We start from the raw sequence: 21,300 nt of genomic DNA, 5'->3' as shown, positions 1-21,300 counted from the left end.
CTGGAATAAACTGTGCTATTAGGCGAATGTGGTTGTGAATCGCCCAATGCCATATTTTCTGTGCCAGGAGACTCAACTGTGTTGAGTGTGTTCCTCCTTGTTTGTTCAGATAATACATTGTTGTCATGTTGTCTGTTTTGACAAGGATGTGTTTGTGTGTTATTATGCGTTGAAATGCTTTCAACGCTAGAAATACTGCCAGTAGTTCTAAGTGATTTATGTGAAACTGTCTTTGCTGAGTGTCCCATTGTCCCTGGATGCGGTGTTGATTGAGGTGTGCTCCCCACCCTATCATGGAGGCATCTGTAGTTATTACGTATTGAGGCACTGGGTCTTGGAAAGGCCTCCCTTGGTTTAAATTTATATTGTTCCACCACAGAAGCGAGGTGTATGTTTGGCGGTCTATCAACACTAGATCTAGAAGTTGAGCCTGTGCCTGTGACCATTGTGATGCTAGGCACTTTTGTAAGGGCCGCATGTGCAATCTGGCGTTTGGGACAATGGCTATGCATGAGGACATCATGCCTAGTAGTTTCATTACCATCTTGACCTGTATTTTTTGTTTTGGATACATGGTCTGTATTACATTGTGAAATGCTTGTACCCTTTGTGGACTTGGAGTGGCAACCCCTTTTGTTGAGTTGATTGTCACCCCCAAGTATTGCTGTGTTTGACACGGCTGAAGGTGTGACTTTGTGTAGTTGAGTGAGAAACCTAGTTTGTGGAGGGTTTCGATTACATACTTTGTGTGTTGTGAATACAGTTCTTGCGTGTTGGTTTTTATCAACCAATCGTCTAGGTACGGGAACACGTGTATTTGCTGTCTTCTGATATGCGCAGCTACTACTGCCAGGCATTTTGTAAAAACTCTTGGCGCAGTTGTTATCCCAAATGGCAAAACTTTGAATTGGTAATGTACCCCTTGGAATACAAACCTTAGGTACTTTCTGTGTGAAGGATATATCGGTATATGGAAGTATGCGTCCTTTAGGTCTAGTGTTGTCATGTAGTCTTGTTTGAGCAATGGGATTACGTCCTGTAATGTCACCATGTGAAAGTGATCGGATTTGATGTAGGTATTTAACGTTCTGAGATCTAATATAGGTCTTAGAGTTTTGTCCTTTTTGGGTATGAGAAAGTACAGAGAGTAAACTCCTGTTCCTTTCTGATGAATTGGTACTAATTCTATTGCTTCTTTTCGTAACAACGCTTGGACCTCCAGTTGTAGAAGATCCATGTGTTGTTTTGACATATTGTGTGTTTTTGGTGGGACATTTGGAGGGAAATTGAGAAATTCTATGCAATAACCATGCTGGATAATTGCTAGGACCCAAGTATCTGTTGTTATTTCCTCCCATTGTTTGTAGAACTTGGTTAGCCTCCCCCCCACAGGTGTTATGTGTTGGGGATTTGTGACGTGTAAGTCACTGCTTGTTCTGTGGAGTTTGGAACTTCCCTTTACTTTTTTGGAACTGTCCCCCTCTATATTGTCCCCGAAAACTTCCCCGCTGATATTGGCTCTGATAAGTGGGCCTTGTTTGTGAGGTTGTGGGTTCCGTGCTTTGTCCTCGAAACCCCCCTCGAAACTGTGTTTTACGAAATGTGCCTCTGCTCTGTGGGGAGTAGAGTGCGCCCATGGCTTTGGCCATATCAGTGTCCTTTTTAAGCTTTTCGATGGCAGTGTCCACCTCCGGCCCAAACAACTGCTGTCCGTTAAATGGCATATTCAGCACGGCTTGTTGTATTTCCGGCTTGAATCCTGATGTACGCAGCCATGCATGTCTCCTTATTGTCACTGCTGTGTTTACAGTTCTAGCAGCTGTGTCTGCTGCATCCATTACTGACCGTATCTGATTGTTTGAGATACTCTGTCCTTCTTCCACCACTTGCTGTGCTCTCTCTTGGAACTCCTTGGGCAAATGTTCTATAAAGTGTTGCATTTTGTCCCAATGAGCCCTATCGTATCTGGCCAACAAAGCCTGTGAGTTTGCAATACGCCACTGGTTTGCTGCCTGTGCCGCCACCCTTTTCCCTGCTGCGTCGAATTTATGACTCTCTTTATCTGGAGGTGGTGCATTTCCTTAAGTGTGTGAGTTCGCCCTCTTGCGAGCTGCCCCTACTACCACTGAGTCCGGTGTTAACTGTTGTGTGATGTACACTGGTCTGTTGGTGGCGGTTTATATTTTTTCTCTACTCTTGGAGTAATGGCCCTTCCTTTTACAGGCTCCTCAAACACTTGTTTGGAGTGTTTTAGCATTCCAGGTAGCATGGGGAGGCTCTGGTACTGGCTGTGTGTGGACGACAGTGTATTAAATAGAAAGTCGTCTTCAATCACCATCTGTGCGTAGGCTGTACTATCTTCTGGTGGTGACGGTCTAGCTGGATAACAGTCGGGACTGTTATCTGACACTGGCGCATCATAAAGATCCCACGCGTCTGGATCATCCTGACTCATCCCTGTATGAGTTGGAGATAGCATCATTGGTGGAGAGGCTACCGGTGACAGTTGCGGAGAGCGTTGTGGAGACGGTGGCGGGGTTACTTGTTTAGCCACCTTTGCCTGTGGCTGCTTGTCTTTCTCCTGGAAGGCAAGTTTGCGTTTCATTATAATCGGAGGGAGAGTGGTGATCATCCCAGTTTCCTTTTGGATGTGGAGCCTTTTTTGTGTGTAGTCTGGCTCCATTGTCTCCAGTTCCTGTCCAAATCTATGTGTTTTCATTTGTGAGGACAGGCCTTGTTCCTCTGTATAGGAACTTGATTTAGTTTCCGAGGCCGGATGTTTCGGTATCGAAACCTTTTCGGCTGCTTTTTTCGGGTCCGACTACACTTTTTTGCTCTTCGGCGTACAGATTTCTCGGTGCCGACTCGTTTCGGTGCCGCTCTCTCGGTGCCGAGATTACTCTGACCCGGCGTCTCTGGGTCAAGTGTGCTCTGACCCGGTGTTTCGGGCTCGAGTGTGCTCTGTGCCGGTATCTCGACCGGAGTCGGATGACTTTGACACATGCATGCCCTTTTTCGGTGCCAATGCCCGGTCACCTATTTTTCAGGTTAAGCCATGGCCTGTTGGCGGTGGCGTCCCCTGGGCTTTACTGATTTTTACGTGAGTCTTGTGTCTTACTCACGGTTTTCGGTGTCTGTTCAGGATCGCCCTCTTCCGAGTCCGAATCCTCGATGGAGAAGGCTTCCTCTTCTTCCTCCATGTGTTTTAGTCCTGTCGGCACCGACGCCATCTGTAATCTTCTTGCTCTAAGGTCCCTTAAAGTTTTTCTGGACCGAAATGCTTGAAAGGCCTTACAGGTATCCTCTTTGTGTTCTGGCGATAAACACAAATTACAGACCAGATGCTGATCTGTGTAAGGATACTTGTTGTGGCATTCGGGGCAGAAGCGGAATGGGGTCCGTTCCATTAGCCTTGAAGACGCACGCGGTCGGGCTGACCAGGCCCCGGCGGGGAATCGAAAACCCCGAAGGGTCGCCGGAGCTCTTCTGTCGATCTGTTGTAGCTAACCCGATACCGAACGCAAACAATACCGTCGAATTTTCCGAGTTTTTCACTAACTTTCCGAACCGAAGCGCGGAGCGAAAAGGAACACGTCCAAACCCGAAGGCGGAATGAAAACAATCTAAGATGGAGTCGACGCCCACGCGCAATGGAGCCGAAATGGGAGGAGTCCCTCGATCTCGTGACTCGAAAAGACTTCTTCGAAGAAAAACAACTTGTAACACTCCGAGCCCAACACTAGATGGCGGGATGTGCAAAGCATGTGTATCTGCAGCTACACATGCCATTGAACATATATATATATTTAGTGTCTATTAAAGCTTTTACTGCATTCAGATAAAGTGGACAAGCCTTGTAAAGTTGTTGTGCTTTTCTTACCTGAAAAAATGCAAATATCATTCATACGGAACATTCATCGCAGCGTTCATGAATAAAAAGTGAACTCTCCGCAGGGCTCGATTGGTTAACGAAGGCATATGATTGGAATAGAACACATGAAACAGACAAAAAGTAATGCTCCGCAAGGTTTATTGTTTGAATACGCTTTGGGGAAGCCTGTGCCGTCTTAACCTGTGCCACCCTACTGAACAAATGACAGCAGCTCTTTCAAATACATTTCATTGTAATCAATTGTTCTATACAGAAAAGAAATGGCCAAATACTTTACACTACAAGCAGACTGCAGGAAGAATTATGCTAAGCAACAAAAAGGTCAATTTTATTTTTGTGTTATACTGTTTCATCTTGTATTTCTGGGATGGCCACAGTTTAATGTTTTCAGTATTTCTGGATAAATTCTTAAATCAGAAATATAATTTTAAACCCCCTAGCTTTCAAATCTGACTCTTGCTTTAACCCATCTCTGTGCCTCCATGAGGCAGTGTTTAACTGAGCATGGTGGCATAACCAAAGTATTTTTTTTATCTTGTTGAGCACATGACATCCTCCACCCTGCCTCTGCTCGGGGCTCTCTTTTTAAAGGGTCAAGTAGCAGCCTCCTTCTTGGGTGCCCTCTCCTCAGATTATTGATTATTTCTGCGCACCTGGATTCAACATCTTACTAGAATCAAATACTGCTCTTCCTCTCCCCACCAGACACCAACAGGTGTGCCTCTGCTAGAGTGCCAGCATGTGCCTGGGAACAAGTGCAAACATTAGTTTGGTGGCTGCCCTGTGAGGTTAGCTGATGATCCTGCTGATTGCTTGCAAGGATGGAAAGTCATCGTCCTCAAGGTGCAGGGTTTTGTGTGCGGCAGTGTCCTGCTGGGACAGTACTTGCTTACAGGTGGGGCAGGTGTAGCAGTCAAGTTGGTAGGAGGTGGAATTCTTCTGCCACACATTCTTCTTGTTCTTCTTCTGTTTGTTGGATCCTTGTTTTTCTTCGATGAGAAAGTCATGGTGGGCAGACAGCAGCTCTTGTTGTTTGCCATTATCGGGAAGGAGAACCAACAACTCGTTAAAGATTCTCATGAAGTTTTCTCCTAAAAGTTCACGGCAGCACTTGTAATACTTTGGGGCATCAATCAGACCCTAACATATAAGGGAAAAAAAAGCTGTTACGTCCCCACAGTGGCAATTGTTGTAAACACCATCATTTATATTGAGTACAAATTCATTTGAGCCTTTGGCATCTGCCTGAAGACAAAAATATTAACTTTTAAGCTCTAAACATAAATCGACTGGCACTTGCACTAGCATGCCCCTTGTACACAGACACTTAATACTGTAAGATAATTGGGATATTCTAAATTAAAGTGTGATTACCTGGCTAGAATTCAATATCCCTTTCTGTTAGTCATTTATGCTGTAGCTAGCATTTCCAATTGTTAATATCTTCCACAATCCGAAGTCAACACTTCCTAGTTACCCTGACATTCACACACTAAAACACCTGCTCCATATCCAACAACTTCTAGGCTAGACTCGCTAGGCTTTTGGAGATTTATGTCTTGTAAAGATACAAGAAACTAAACATCAAAAAGGATTGTTACCCTGTAAGCGTCTGTTCGTGGTAGTGCTGGAGATTCACATGCTCTGCATACGCTTGCCATCTCATGTTGAACCCGGATGTGTGCAAGTTCTTTTTCTTTGAAGAAGTCTCGAGTCATGAGGCAAAAAGACTGCTCCTCTCAGTGATAATGACCATGGGCATAGACTCCATTGTTAGATTGTTTCCCTGCAGTTGGGTGAGAAAGGAGGGCAAGTGTTGGTAAAGAGATGTCCATGCATATGAAAGTATAAGAAGGTATAAGAAGGTACTGCAACGATCACAGGTGTCTGGGGAGGAGGGCAGGCATGTGTGAATCCATAGCACTACATGCCAGGAACAGATGCTTACAGGGTAAGTAACATAATCCGTTCGATGGCATATGTGGCTGGAGATGCACACACACTGCATAGACTGTAGTGCCTTCCAGGAAATGGTGGCTTACCTGTAGGTGTTGCAGTTGTTTGAAAAAGTGTACGAAGCACTGCCTGTCCTAATTTGCTTGTTGGCGTGATAAAACATCCACACAATAATGATTAGTGAAAGTGTGTGGAGTAGACCATGCAGCTGCTCTACAAAACTCAGCTACAGGTATACTGCCCAGGAACGCCATAGAAGTTCCTATCTTATGGGTAGAATGTGCTCTAGGAAGTGTGGGTAAAGTTCTTTTAGCTTTGGCGTAACAGGTTTGAACCCATTTAATTATCCATCTGGAGATACCCGATTTAAAAATAGGCTTTCCTTTGTGAGGGGCTGAAAAGGCAACAAAGCGTTGCTTAATTTTACAAAACTCTTTAGTTCTGTCAATATAGTATATTAAAGTTATTTTTACATTTAGCGCATGAAGGGCCCTTTCTGCAACTGAATCAGGTTGCAGTAAAAATAGGCAATTCAACTGACTGCTGGAGGTCGAAAGCGGAAACCACTTTTGAAGGAATTTTGGGTTAATTCGAATGACCACCCTATCTCTGAGTAGTTGGAAGAAAATATCTTCCAAAGTTAGTGCCTGGAACTCACAGACACGTCTAACTGAAGGGATTGCTCCTAAAAAGGCTACCTTCATAAATAGAAAATGAAGAAGGCAGTTATGCAAAGGTTCAAATGGGGACCCATAAGTCTGGTAAGTATAAAGTTAAGATTCGAAGCAGGTGCAGGGAGAACCCTGGGTGGAATTACTCTTTTAAAGACTTCCATGAATGCCTTAACAACTAGTACTTTAAACAATGATAAATGTCTGGTTTGCAGGTAGGCAGCTACTGCAGCTAAATGCAGGCGTATTGAAGTGTACACTAGGCCAGAGGTCTGCAAATTAAGTAAATAGCAGATAATGTTTTGAACGGTTGCACTGAAGAGGTCAATGTGATTATCATAGCAGTGAAATAAAACTAATCTTTTCCACTTAGCAGCTGGTTGAGGGTTTATGTGCTTCCTTGAGAATGGTCATACATTCTGGTGGGAGATTCAAATAGCAGAATTCTAGAACTTCAGGAGCCAAATCACAAGGTTGAGTTCCTTTGGATTTGGGTGCCCGATTTCTCTATGATTCGGAGGGAGAAGATCCAGGTTGAGGGGAAGTTTCTTGTGCTGCAATACGGAGAGCTTCAATAGTGTGGTGGACCATGGCTGTTGAGCCCAAGAGGGAGCCAGCAGAATGAAGTCGAGAGAGGTTTGCCTCAGCTTCAGAACCACAAATGGAAGAAGTGGGAGAGGAGGAAAAGCATAGGCAAATATCCCTGACTGATTCATTCACAGTGCATTGCCTTGGATAGTGGGTGTGAGAGCCGTATGGGAAGTCTCAACATTTTGCATTGTCTGCTGTTGCAAACAGGTCTACTTTGGAAACCCCCACCTGTGGAAGTATGGGAGGACAACTTAGGGGTAGAGTTCCCACTTGTGGACTTGTTGCTGCATCCAGCTGAGGAGGTTGGCCAAGTTGTTGTTTGTCTCTGGGAGGCGTTCCCCTAGTAGGTCAATGTTGTGATGTATTGCACAACGTAAAATTGTCTGAGATAGGCGTGATAACTGTCGAAAGCGTGTCCTCCCCCACTGTTTTTGTAAATAGAAAATAGCTATTGTGGTGTCTGTCTGAATCAAGACAACCTTGCCTTTTAGGTGAACTAGAAATGCTTTCAATGGTAAGTGAACTGCTTAAAGCTCTAGGTAGTTGATATGGAAACTTTGATGTTTGGTGTCCCGGAGACCCGGAACTGTGAGATCTTGTATGTTCCAACACTGCAGAGAGTTATGTGTGCAGTAGTCTACCAACACCAGATCCTGTAACTGAGCCAGTGGCTGACACCAGTGACTTGCCAGACATTCTTGCAACGGACCCATACGTAGTCAAGCATATGGCACTAATGAAATATAAAATGCCATTATGACTAAAAGTCTTTGAACTGTTCTGACGGTTGTGTTGATAGGGGTGAAACTGATGTAGCAGCGTGGTGATGTTGTGAATCCTGGGCTGCATTTGGGTGGGTTAGACCCAACTGTGTGTTGAAAATAGCCCCTACATAAGGCTGAATCTGTGAGGGATGAAGGTGTGACTTTAGTATGTTGATTGTGAACCTCAGTTTATGAAGAAGTTGTAAAGTTGCCTGAGTGTGTTGCAGACACAACTGATGCATACTAGCTTTGATGAGCTAATCGTCCAGATACAGGAAGACATGAAGGCTCTGTGTAGATGTGATGTGACTACCGCTAGACATTTGGTGAATGCACAGGGTGAGGTAGTGACTCCAAATGGGAGCACTTTGAACTGATAATGTGTTCCTGTTATCACAAACCTGAGGTATTTGTGTTGAGCTGGATGTATTGGGTTGTGAAAATAAGAATCCTTTAGTTCCAATGCAGACATAAAATCACCCTGTTTTAGTAGAGGAATTAGATCCTGAAGAGTTACCATGTGGAAGTGCCCTGATAGGATGCAAAAATTTAACGGCCTGAGGTCTAAAAATGGGCCGAAGTGAACAGTCTTTTTTGGGAATGAGGAAGTATAGTGAATCTTCTTGTTCTACAGGAACAGGCTCTATGTCCCCCTCCCCTTTTGGAAGAGAGCCTGTAATTCTTATTTGAGAGTTTGTGTCTGCGAGGTGGGATGTTTGGAGGAGTTTAAAAGAGCTCCAGTCAATAACCATGTTGGATACAATCCAACAACTACTGGTCTGTTACGTTTTTCCATGCAGGGAATTAAAGTTGAGAGCCGACAGGTGTTAAATGGTTGGGGGGTTGAGATTTGAGTCAGTGTTTAGAGGTGGAGGGTGTGGTGCGGGTGTAAGCACTTTTCCACTGCCTCTGGAATTATTCCCTCTGTATGTATCTCTATAATATCTTGTTGTGGAGGAGGTGGGATGCCACTATAGGAAGAGTTTGAGGCATTTGATGATGTTTTGGTGCCCTGTTTCAATGTGGGACGCCAAGAGGAAAAAAGAGAAGTGGGTATTTGAAGCATCCCCTTTGATATGGCAACTTCTGGATCATTTTTTCTAATGTTTGTTTCACCTGAGGACCAAAAAGATATTTTTGTTCAAAAGAAGCATTCTGCTGTACCATTGGCTTAAAAACAGATGTGTAGCCAAGCGTGTCTGTGCAACGGTATGCTTATAGTTTATGACCCTAGCAGCTGTGTCCGCTGCATCAAGGGTGCATCTGATCAAGTTATTTGAGATTAGCTTCCCCTACTGGACAATCAGATGGCCTCTTTTCTTGCACTCCTCAGAGATATGTTGGAGTAGTTCCTTCATTTCATCCCAGTGGGACCTACTGTACCTTGCCAGCAACGCTTGGATGTTGGCAATTCGCCAATGGTTGGCTGCTTGTGCCGACACCCTTTTTTTTCCTGAGATATCAATGAGTTTATACTCCTTATCAGGTGGAGGGGCTTCTGCTGATGTCTGAGAATTAGCCTTCTTATGGGTATTGGATACCACCGGCAAGTCTGCAGGGAGTTGGGCCTTGATGTAGGGTGGGTCTGAGGGTGAAGATTTGTATTTCATTCTACTCTTGGTGTAATAATACATGCGTACACTGGATCTTTAAAGATCTCATCTATGTGGCAAAGCATCCCCTTTAACGTGGGCAGTTATTGACATGTTCTAAGGTAGATTAAAGTGTCTCAAAGAGAAAGTCATCCTCCATGGGGTTTTTGTGCAAGGGGACCTCGTGATGCAGCTGCCCTAGCTATAAGCTCCTGGAAGGATGTAGCCTCATCTTGGGGTAATGGCTAAGCTGGATATCAGTCTGGGTTGTTATACCTGTGGGGCTGGTCAATATCGTAGCTGTCCCATGGATCTGAGGGTTACTGATCATTAGCATCCCCTTCCCCTTGATCCCCTGCATAGGATTGTGGGGAGCCCTGTGGAGTAATGTCCCCTAAATCACTGAGAGTGATGTGGTGATGAAGGAGGTGGAGGATGCAAAGGTGGCTGTAGAGGACTGGTTGTATTGTTCTTTTTCTTAAGAGGTACAGGCAGGTTGATAACCTTGTCAAAAGACAGTTGGTGCTTGGGTGGAGTAGGCGCTGACTGGACTGCTTTTGCCAAAATTGGGCCAGTAGAAGGTTGGATATGTGTCATCATCTGCTTCGGATTGAGCCATTTCCTTTGGCATCTCAAGGACTGGTTCTGGTGCTGAAATGGAAGGTTTCGGTGCCGAACTTTGTTCTTGAATGGGTGCAGAGGTGGTCGGAATCAAAGCGGCTGAAGCCAGAGTGCTTAGCGCCGATAAGGCAGATGGTCAGCTCGGAGGCAGGAGGTTTTGGCATGGCTTTTGGTGCCAGGCCAGAGGGCAGGGCATCCCTTGTAAATGTTAGGTGTCTACCATGACCTGTCAGTAGTGGTGGCCCGGGAACCAAAGTTTAGGTTAGAACTAAGTGCTGTCCTGAAGGAAGACCCTGCACCTGTAGACTGAATTCTGTGTCTGAATCAACGCTGGAGTCTGGTATGGAAAGGGCCTCCTTCTCAGCTGCCGAGGCCTCATGCAGTTCCTCCTCTGCCTGTTCGACCTCGTGAAGGCCTAAAATGTTGGGTGTCTTCCAGTTCTTTTTGTTGCATTTCTTTCCGAAGCGTCCATAGTCCTGCAATGTTTTCTTTGCTCAGAAAGATCAACAGGCCTCACAGTTTTCTTTGTTGTGGTCAGGAGAAAGACAAAGGGTGCAAATCTGATGGAGGTATTTCGCGTGGCATCTGGGACAGAATTGAAAAGGAGTTTGGTCTATTAGCAGCAGATTGTTGGTCAGAGACGCTGATACGAAAAAGAAGGGCTGAAGGTCACGACCAGATAACGTCTGATCGACAATCGAAGGACTGCTTAGGTTTTCAAAATATGACAGTGGAACACAAACAAAAACAAAACAGTTAGGTATAAAGAATAACAATAAACCGAAGGGGAACCAAAACAGTTTGGAACAGGAGCTCCGAAAACAACCCCGACTCCGATGGCGAAATAAAACTATCTAACAATGGAGATGATGCGCATGTGTATAATCACTGCGAGGAGGAGTCACTTAGCCTTGTGACTCGAGAGACTTCTTGGAAGAAAAACAACTTGCACACAACCAGAGAAACACTTGATGACAGTCCTTATTTTCACAGAGCTATTCACTGATTAATGCTAAGGTGAATACCAGGCACTGGTTTAACATATGCAGTCGGCACTCAGGAGTTTCGTTAAGCTTATTGCAACAAGCACTTGAGAATAGAAAACTGCACGCAGGGTAGCAAGTTCAAAATGTTTTTTTTTAAAACATACACAGAGACAATGCACCATGCAGGGCACACATTCAAACCAACTACAACATGCACACTCCACCTTCTACCACTAATTTCACATCAGGTGCAAACCCTCACACCATCTGCGTTTGACAAACACACAAACAGGAATCTCACACCACACAAACGCACATGCAAACGTGTAGAACATAGACATACATCAAGTGTGCTTTAAGTGTACGAATGCGAATCACACATCACATTACCATATCGGGCAAAGCTACCTGTCTGAACTTTCCAGAGTGTGTTTTGAACTCATTGAATTTAGACTCATCGCTCTGTAGGAACTCCTTAATTGATTGAATCAGCTGAATGTTCCTCTGCTGGAAATGATCAGGAACAAGGTAAGATCCTGTAGTAAAAAGTGGCCTGAAAGGGAAGAAGGAAATACATTTTATTGATTAGAACTGGTCTCATGTCTTTTTCAAATGTGTGAGCAAGCTGTCGCACTAACCGCCAACAAAATTCCAAGTCTGAACTGTGCTTCCACATATCACCAAAACCTCCAAAGCCATTACTTTGTCAATGATCCATGACATTCCAAAATAAAGCCAACTCAACTTATGGCACAACCAGACCCAGGCACTTATCACTATACATACCTGGTATTTGGCTACAAGTACCATCTATCCCACCATACTTACAATACTGGGAGATTTGGGGACTTGCGTACAGACTGCGTGAGAATCAACTGATGCCAGGGTAAGACTTTGAAGCATACCACCATTCCTTTTCTCTAATACTAAGATACTTTTTGTACTGCTAACAGAAAATGCTCTCACTTGGAGAGTAAAATGTGGTTATAAGATTTGCAACTGAGCAGGAACTTGTCTCTCCTGGAATGGTAAGAACAAGAGTAGCCTTGAAAGGCTGGAGGCTCTCTTTTAACTCCTGGTTTTGCTCACACCTACTGCTGGATCTATATAACTGCTGTTATTCACATTCTTGCAAATATACCTGTTCATCTTAAGCTGCTATAACATGTATAAGCAATACAAATGTGAGTGTATGAAATGTGTTAGGGTAAGCTTTGGAAGGGCTGTAACTTATAAGTTCCTGAGGGTCTGTATGACTTCTGTCATTGTAAACCATAAGTAGGATGCAACAGTTCACCCCTGGCTAATCAAGGGCACTGAGATTTATTTAATCAGTCTGAGTGTATGAGTGTAGGGCTTTTATTACTGTATGCCCTGCAATGTAAACTGATTACACTTTCCTCTGAACTTTATGAGTTATGTTAGCATGTGCAGGTGGCTCACCCACTCTTCAGGCACGCCTGAGCACTACCTGCCTTTATCATCAACCGAATGCCTGACACAAATACATGTAAAGCTAGTGCTGTTCAATCTTATGTTATTGTTTATTGGAAATCACAATAAAAACACTTGGTTAAAAAAAAAAAAAGAGTTTTCTTAGTATACACACTACAATGGTTTTACTCGATGCTTGTGGTAGTCTACGTTTTAGGTAAAGGCCTCCGTCCACAGGTGCAAGAAACTGGTTACTGACCTGTAACAATAGTTTTGCTACTTGACGTTCCTCCATATTTACAAGCTGTGTATCATTTCACCATGTAGTGAATGGATCTGGAAACAACTTGTATACCAGTTGTCCTTTGGGCATCGATCTTAGGAAGAGTTGCGATGAATCACTAAGATGTTGCGCTTAAGACCACAATGCCATAGCACAGCGATCATCTTCAGATTTTTTTATTGCTTTGATCAGTTTGTTTCACCTGGGGTATACTTTGCAATATTTAAATTTATTAACCGCTTAGGAAAGACTCTTTTTTTAATTTTTATTTCAAGAGGGTGGTAGAAGGATCACATGTGAATCGCCTCTACAATTACGTACAGCAATTACACAGAAGTGTTAACTGTTGTTGAAGGAACAATGTGAAAGTGATTTGTTGAAAACATCATCTCCTATCCCACTAAGATCTCCCTTCTTGAGTGTACATCCACACAGTATTGTTTGGTAAAATGTGCACTCGTGAACAGAGTTGCAGTCATACGTATGTAGTGTAATAAGGCATTGCCAATGTATGCTAACTGTGACTCCTTTTTCCTTGTATAATGTGCCCTTAAGCTTCCCTTCGAATGTTCATCCTGCTAGGGAGTAGCACAATTTTATTGCTTTGCTATCCATTTGATATATCTCCCTTGGAGACGGATAACCTTCTTGATTGTGCAACACAGATCTGATCTGTCTTTCTTAATGTCTTACTCATCTGTATGTAGAGCACAGCTGCCCTAACATTTAGTGGGTGGCATGCTCTTTCAGCCTGCTTCTCTGGTTGCTGAAAAGACATGAAACGACCTGGGTAGATTAACAGAGTGGTCTACACAAAAAAGGTGAAAAACACAATGGAGAAATGCATGGGTTGGTTTGAGTTACCACCTTATCCCTGGGAAATTGTAGGCATGATTCTTGAATGATTGAACTACAGGCTTTAATCACACAGTGTAGGGATCTGATTGCTTTGAAGAAGGCTGTTAGTACGAGTTGCGTTATTCTGACTGAGGTCTGGGTCAAAGGATTTTTCCATCCTTTGGGGGTGTAAGTGACTGATGGGGATATACTCTTTGTTCCTTCGAAAATTGATTGCTTGCCTGAGCAGTAGAAAGATTTCTCGGAATAGTTTTCCCCAATGTATGTTACTATGGTTAATAGACGCATTCTTGCGTACGACAGTTAATAGTTTAGCAAATGCATTAGATATCTGTTATAAGCATAAACAGCGAAATGCAGGAACGAGAGAGAAAGGATTTATTCGGTAAATAACAACCCAACAAGAACACATCTGCTACTCAGTTGCCCAACCATCTAACTGAAACAGAATCCAACATCGTCAGTGCCTGGAACATCGGCATCAACCAGGCTCCAGAACGTGAGTCTTGATGTCACCGAGGTTCCATGCCTAGCGTATGCATGCAAGGAATAGAAGTAGGAAACATTTAACATCGCAACACATCCCCCTCCCACACAATAATCCATTAAACAAAACTATGTAAAAATAGAGTCAAGTAATATAGTCCTTCATCCAGAGTGGTTTTGAACGTAACCTGGATGAAAACTCTGAGTGTGGTGATGAATCCTTGGATGTTTCCATGAAATCTCTACTTTGATCTTGCAAAGTGGGAAAATTTGAGTCTTTCACCAGACCTTTCCACCTCACAATTCTAGACATGCTCCAAGCATCTCCATTATCAAGAATCACAATGTTTCCCTTTATTTCTTTAATACAAAATGGGCCCTTGAAGACAGATTTTCCCTTGGTCGTAAAACAGGGATTCTTCACTAACACCAAATCACCAACCTTCCACCTAACACCAGAAACACCATGTTTAGTATCAAATCGCCGCTTGTAGTCACACTGATATTTTTCCCTGCGACTGGGTGCCATATCAAATTTCTCGTGATTGAGGTTGGTCTGTGCTACCTTGTTATTAAACCATACTGGAAATAGTTTAGTGCAACCCAACCTTTCCCTCATGTATTCAAAAGGAGCTATGTTGGTGACACTGTTTGGGGTGTTACGATAAGCCCACCACAGATCCCTTAAGAGGTTAGTTAAAGAAGTTCTAGTCTCAATAGCTTCCTGCACACAAGCCTTGACCATCCTGTTCATGCGCTCAGCTAGACTATTGGCCTGTGGTAGATATAAGGCCGTCTTCAAATGCACAATAGCCAGGGAATCTAAGAAATGTTTCATGTCCTGCGAAGTCAATTGTACATCATTGTCAGTGACCAAATGGCTAGGTATACCTTCCTTAGAGAACTCCTCTTCAAGAAACTCAATTACTGTACGAGTATCGATTGAATTCACACATTTGGTCACCACCCACTTGGACGTATAATCCACCAGAAGCATGACATACTGTTCATTCGCTGGTAAAAGATGGGAAGGACCCATAAAATCAAAACCTAATTTCATCCAAGCTTTCTCTGGCACTTGTACGGGAGACAATGGTGCTTTCGCCACAACCTTGCTTTTGTCATTGCTTGCACAACTCAAACAATCCCTCACAACCGCCTCAGCCTCACGGTCTAACCCTGGTCACCAATAAATAGCCCTAAGTCTAGATTTGGTCAAGCTCCTTCCCAAATGCCCTTCATGAGCCTTTCATGACTAATCCATTGTGCTTTGAACGCGTGGGTTCGGATCCCATCCTCGTTGCCAGTGTTATAAGCATAAACAGCGAAATGCAGGAACGAGAGAGAAAGGATTTATTCGGTAAATAACAACCCAACAAGAACACAGCTGCTACTCAGCTGCCCAACCATCTAACTGAAACAGAATCCAACATCGTCAGTGCCTGGAACATCGGCATCAACCAGGCTCCAGAACGTGAGTCTTGATGTCACCGAGGTTCCAGGCCTAGCGTATGCATGCAAGGAATAGAAGTAGGAAACATTTAACATCGCAACAATATCTAACAATAATAGTTTTTCTTATTAATGCCCCTAGTTTTGTTGACATATAATCCCCATTTCAAAAAGGTGTCCAATCCGTGGCACAGCACTTACACATGGTTAGTATTCTAGCCTCTTTTGATCTCTTGCACTTTAGGCAGAAGAAAATGACCACATTTTGTCTATAGGAGTCAAGAAGGTAGGAGGAGATTTCCCTGCTGCATTGTTGGTGACCAAGAATAATTGTCATGTGGGTCTGTCTGCACTGGTGACTCTCAGCTCGCATCAGCAGCTCTGTCAAGAAAGGTATAAATATTCTGTAGGGGCTTTCGAACAGTGCGTTCATCCTGGACTGGGGGTGTGGCTATTCGAAGGTGAAGTCCAGGGTTTTTTGTTATTGTTCATTAGAAACAGATCTATTTCAGGTGTCCCCAACAAGTCTTGAAGACTATGTTTACCACTTCCTGGTGCAACTCCCATCCCTGCGTTATTCCTTCTTGCCTACTTTGCCTATCCGCTTCTGTGTTTTGTTATCCTGGTAGGTGAATCACCACCCACCATCACGAGTTGGCCAAATGCCAAAGTTTCCTGGGGTAGCTAAAGGAGTGTTTAGGACTTTGTCCCTTCCCACAGATACAGGGAGGTAGACACTGATGTGGTATATCTCGACAGTTTTCTCTGACTGCCATCTGTGGAAAACCTTGGCATCCAGAAATACATGTTTAGATCACCTAGCCTGAGTGTGATGCACGGAGCATATTGGGTCTTTGAACTTTCTATCATCATATCCTCTTGTGACCACCACAACAGTTATTTTGTAATTTGCTAAGGCTAACCATCATGCCCAACATCTTCATTACCATGCTGTCAGATGCTGAGGCATGCACTGTAGGGTGAACCTGTTCCTGTGACGCTAAAGTTCTCTTCTGAATGGGAAAAGCCATTGCTTTGAGTGTGCCCATCTCCAACACATAGAAACACTCTGGTCTGTGATCGATGTGAAAGTATTGATTTTTTCAAGCAGAACATGAAACCTACAGTGAACCAGGTGTGTATGCCTTGGTGCTTGCCATTCTGGCGCTGTTAGAAAGAGTTTCTCTTTAATTTGACAGTTGTTCAAGTACACATGTATCACATGGCGTCTTATGTGTGCCGCCCCCACTGGTACACATTCTGGCAACATCATTAATGCTGGCGTTATCCCAAAAGTTAGCACACTGAATTCACAGTCAGTGTCCACCAGTTCAAAGCGGAGATGCACTGACGAGAGTTGATTTTTGAGTAGGTGACAGGCATGACTTTCCATTCCAGTACCACAGCAGGTCCCTTGTCTTGTATTTCCCTGCTGTGTACTGAAAAACCAACTAAGTCTTGTCCTTTTGCTGCCGCCAATATTTAATGAGGAGTGCATTTCAGTTAGTAATTCTCTACTCTGTTGCTGTTTCCATTCTCATATTGTTACCAATGGCAACTAGCTCCTTGCTGTCATTGAAGGGGGAGGGACAAACTGTGGCTTCAAGCAGATTGCCCTTTTGCGTGCAGTGAGGACGAGTGATCTGGGGGTATGTTAATGTTTTTTTCAACGCTATGAAACAATGCCTTACAATAAGCTGCTTGCCCTAAGGCCTACCCATCCTGCTGGGTTACACTAGATAACACTCGGAAATACTAATTTATCCCCTGTAGAGAATGTAATGTTTCCAGAAGGCAATGGTACTCTTCTGATTATTCTTCTGGCTGTACCCTACAGGAAGAGTTATTATCGCGATAAGGGCAGGGTGCAGGGACTACGACGACGTATGGGGATGCTTTGGAGAGACATGGATAAATACCCTTCTGTAGTGAATCTGCTTCTGTGTCCTGCCATTTGCCCCTTCCTGTTCTGTACGCCCGTGAGAGGGCAGTGATGTGCCTTCCTCAGAGTGGCCCTGCTCCTCCTCCTGTGGCTCAGGAGATGTTGGTAGGATACAGTCTTCCACTTCCTTATCAAACTCTTCCGAAGGTGCTTAAGGATATGCCTTGAAAGGTATTTTGTACAAGCTCAGTATCTAGTCTAACTCTTTTTTTTGTCTCAAAGCACCAAGTTATTGCTTTCTTCTTTTTTTCCAGTCGATTTCCTTCTCTTTTGATTTGAGGTCGACCGTCAGTACACTCCTATCAACATATACAGTTCCTTTTTCATTTCTGCTGCCCTCAACTGCTTATTTTTAACTGTCTGCTTCAAGTGAACCTTTTTTAGCCCTAGAATTTGGTGTCCTACGTTAGCTCTGAAAAGGTTTTTCTGCATCCAGATTATCATTTTCTTAGGCCGATTTACTTAATTTAATCTCGTTCAGTTTTGATTCTTTGATGACACGCCCTACTGTTCTCCTTGAGGCCTCTTCGATGTCCTCATCTACACTGGCGTTCTCGTCCTCTAAAAACCCAAAATCCTTCTGGGAGTATTGCTTGACTTGTGCCATGGCGTAATAATCAAATGTTATGTTTCTCTAACTTTTAGAGTCTTGGTACATGTTCAACACCCTTCAGGCCTATGGTCCTTGGGTAAGAAGAAGTAGCACACTTAGTATGTGTCCTTTCAAGTCACTTAAAGGGTGTGATATCCATTTATTCCTCCCACTAGACAGAAAAGAGACCCAGAAATTTGAGCAGGTTTCGGACTTTATATTTTCCAACCCCCAGGGTCAAACCTAACAAAAAAACATCTTGTTTCCAAGATGTGTTCTTGTCACCAACCTCAAGCACATTTGTGCTTGGCCTTTTTAGTCAACTTCTTGATATCTATTCCAACTTTGTTATCTTCTTTAATATCTTACATCCGAGCCTCAATGCCATCCTGCAACTCCTAAATGTTTTTGACACATATCTCCTAACCCTACTACTGAAACCAACAGTAAAATAAATAATCTAAAGATGGCTACTATGTGCTGGGCACTGCAGACTTGCACTCATGATCATATTGAGCTACATGACTCCTCCTATGGTCGACGCCTGAAAGATAAGTATATTTTTAAGGGATGCAAGAAAGGTTTCTGGTATAAAGAACCTTTGCACATAGGTGGACTGTGAACTTTTAAGGTCTGAGAGGGAGCATGGCCTATTACCTAAAACCACCTTCACAATGCACTTAGAAGTGACTTCACAACTAGCACCTGACGCTTATGTTAAGTGGGACAGGAAACCCCATTACTGCCTCCGACTACTGTAGCTGCAGACTACTCCAAGTCCAACACTTTCCCATTAATAACTATCAAAGGCCACAAGGATGCAGCTTATGAGAGCTGTGCTAGCAAATATCAATGTGCTACTTACTCTTTTGGGCTTGTGACCACTGGTTCTGGGACAACAGTTGCAGGCTGGATGTTAGAGAAACCTGGCGGCGGTTTGCTGACTGGTGCTGATAATCCAGGAGGTGGAGGAGGACGCGATGTTAAGACTGCCACGGTTGAGAATCCTAGAAGAAATAAAAAACTAATCAGAGTTCTACTCTGAGAAAAGCAATCTGTATTAACAACACATTTATTACTGCTGCATCCAATGCAGCCTAAAACATCAACCCCACTGCATCTAAGATGCTACTCTCCTTCAAGAAGATCAGTGGGAACCAGAAACCTATCACTGCTTTATGTATAGAGGAGATTCACATCCCATACAAATAGGTGGCGTGAATTTGAGTACACAACAACAACCTAGAAAAGGCACAAATAGAAGCCACAGCACTAACAGTCGAAATGGAGATAACAAAGCACATGTATTACAAGTTGTTTTTAAAACAAACATCTTTGGACCCTTATAGTGAGAGCTTTCTGCTCTCGGGAGGCCCAGAAAAAAAGCATCTCCAGGAAGATGGTGTAACACTCTCTCCCACAGGATGACCTGCTGATTAACCTTTCTAAGGTGGCAAGCCTCAAAGGGCTGCTGCCTTCGAGATGCGAATCTGGCTCCCCTCACAGGAGGGGATGCCACAACCCCCTGTCTAGAGCCCTTTGGCACTGGGACAGGTGGGAAAATTAGCTAGTCAGGTAGGTGAGCCACCTCCAGGCTAGCAGCACCCCTAAGGTGGGCTACTGCGAAGTGGACACCATTTTTCAGAGGTAGCCATCTTGGAGATGGCATACCTAGGAATTTTAGGACAGGGTTATGTCCAGTGGGTTATGTCCAGTGGTCATAGAGGGGGCTTAGTGACCCCATTGGCTACTACCCTATGCACCCCTAACGCCCCTAAATTCAGTATTTAGTGGATATCCTGGCACCAGCGAAGCAGATTTTGTTGACCTAAAGAAGGACACCCCAGAGACACAAAAGCGAGAACTGAATACCGGTGACGGACTCCCCGCCAACCCTGCCATCCTGCCTACTTCGACAATTGTGCCAAAGCTGCCTTGTCTTCCAACTGCTGAAACTTCCATAAGCCCGGGAAGACTGCCAGCCTTCAACCCAGCACCAGGAAACTTCCATGGAGTAGGTGAGCTGCTCCCCTGCATCCTTGCAGGCACTCAACAACCACTTAAGTGTATTACGAACCGCCAAAACCACAGCCTGACAGCACCACTGCATTCGAGCCTCATAGTCTATGTTGAAGTGGGCCAACGGTACCCATGTGGTCCCAAACCTCTCCAGAGACAAGGTCCATTGTGGGTTTCTCCACTGCGACCTCCACTCTGAAGTCTGCAGTCTCTTTGTGCAGGTCCCCCTCCACCGCCTTCTTTGTCAGCAACCCATATGGTCCACTGCACCTCTGCACATGGACTGAAAAGAAGAGGACCACTGGTGTCGCAACGTCCCCCAGGCTCCTGAGACTTGAGCCCACTTATTGGTTCACCCGGAAGGGTCCCCCAGTCCTCACCTTCAGCCTGTTTCTGTGTGCCCCTCTCCACCGCGAGCGCCACCAGTGACGGACACCCGAAATTCCAAGAACACTCTGTATCCAGCCACCCCAGACAGAGGAGAATAGACCACTGGTGTCCCTCCATCCCTAAGCATTGCAAGACCCGAGTCCACTTGGTGGCTCACCCAAGCCGGACACCTAGTCCTAACCTACAGCCTCTTTTCGCAGTGACTGATCTCCATTGGCACACATTGGGTAGCGGATGTTGTTTTGCACTCTGCATCTGGCCACCTCCATGCCACTGAGGGTGTACTGCTGGTGCTGCCGTGGACCTTGCCCACTACTCACATTTACTCCTGGAGATTGGTCTTGTAAGACACTGTACTTTACCTGTTCGCAGAACTTGTTTTTCACTCCCATAATAAAACACTGCATACACAGAAATTGTACTGTGTCTGCTTTTTAAAGTGAAAAGAATTCCTATTTATCTGAACGGTTTTTCTCTGATGCCTAAACATAATGAAAATGTCACTTACCCAGTGTACATCTGTTCGTGGCATCAGTCGCAGTAGATTCGCATGTTTTGCAATAGCTCGCCATCTGGTGTTGGGCCGGAGTGTTACAAGTTGTTTTTCTTCGAAGAAGTCTTTCGAGTCACGGGACCGAGTGACTCCTCCTTTTGTCTCCATTGCGCATGGGCGTCGACTCCATCTTCGATTGTTTTTCCCCGCAGAGGGTGAGGTAGGAGTTGAATTGTAATAATAGTGCCCATGCAATGGAGTGACTAAGTATGCACCTA

The 21,300-nt window shown here is 44.3% G+C and overlaps 1 protein-coding gene across 1 annotated transcript in view; it reads right to left on the bottom strand.

The window, feature by feature from the left end:
- Positions 1–4,013: 4,013 nt before the first annotated feature.
- The window catches only part of ZNF598 (zinc finger protein 598, E3 ubiquitin ligase), a 125,802-nt gene continuing 108,515 nt past the window's right edge, over positions 4,014–21,300 (bottom strand). The window contains exons 10-12 of the mRNA XM_069209775.1: positions 18,986–19,127; positions 11,482–11,626; positions 4,014–5,032 (exon numbers count right to left, since the gene is read on the bottom strand). Of these exons, the coding sequence (XP_069065876.1) occupies positions 4,682–5,032; positions 11,482–11,626; positions 18,986–19,127 (638 nt within the window). The 3' untranslated portion in view covers positions 4,014–4,681. The remainder of the gene's footprint in view (positions 5,033–11,481; positions 11,627–18,985; positions 19,128–21,300) is intronic.

Source organism: Pleurodeles waltl, chromosome 10, assembly GCF_031143425.1.
Source record: "Pleurodeles waltl isolate 20211129_DDA chromosome 10, aPleWal1.hap1.20221129, whole genome shotgun sequence".
NCBI classification, from domain to species: Eukaryota; Metazoa; Chordata; class Amphibia; order Caudata; family Salamandridae; genus Pleurodeles; species Pleurodeles waltl.
This window is presented reverse-complemented; position numbering and strand designations above follow the sequence as displayed.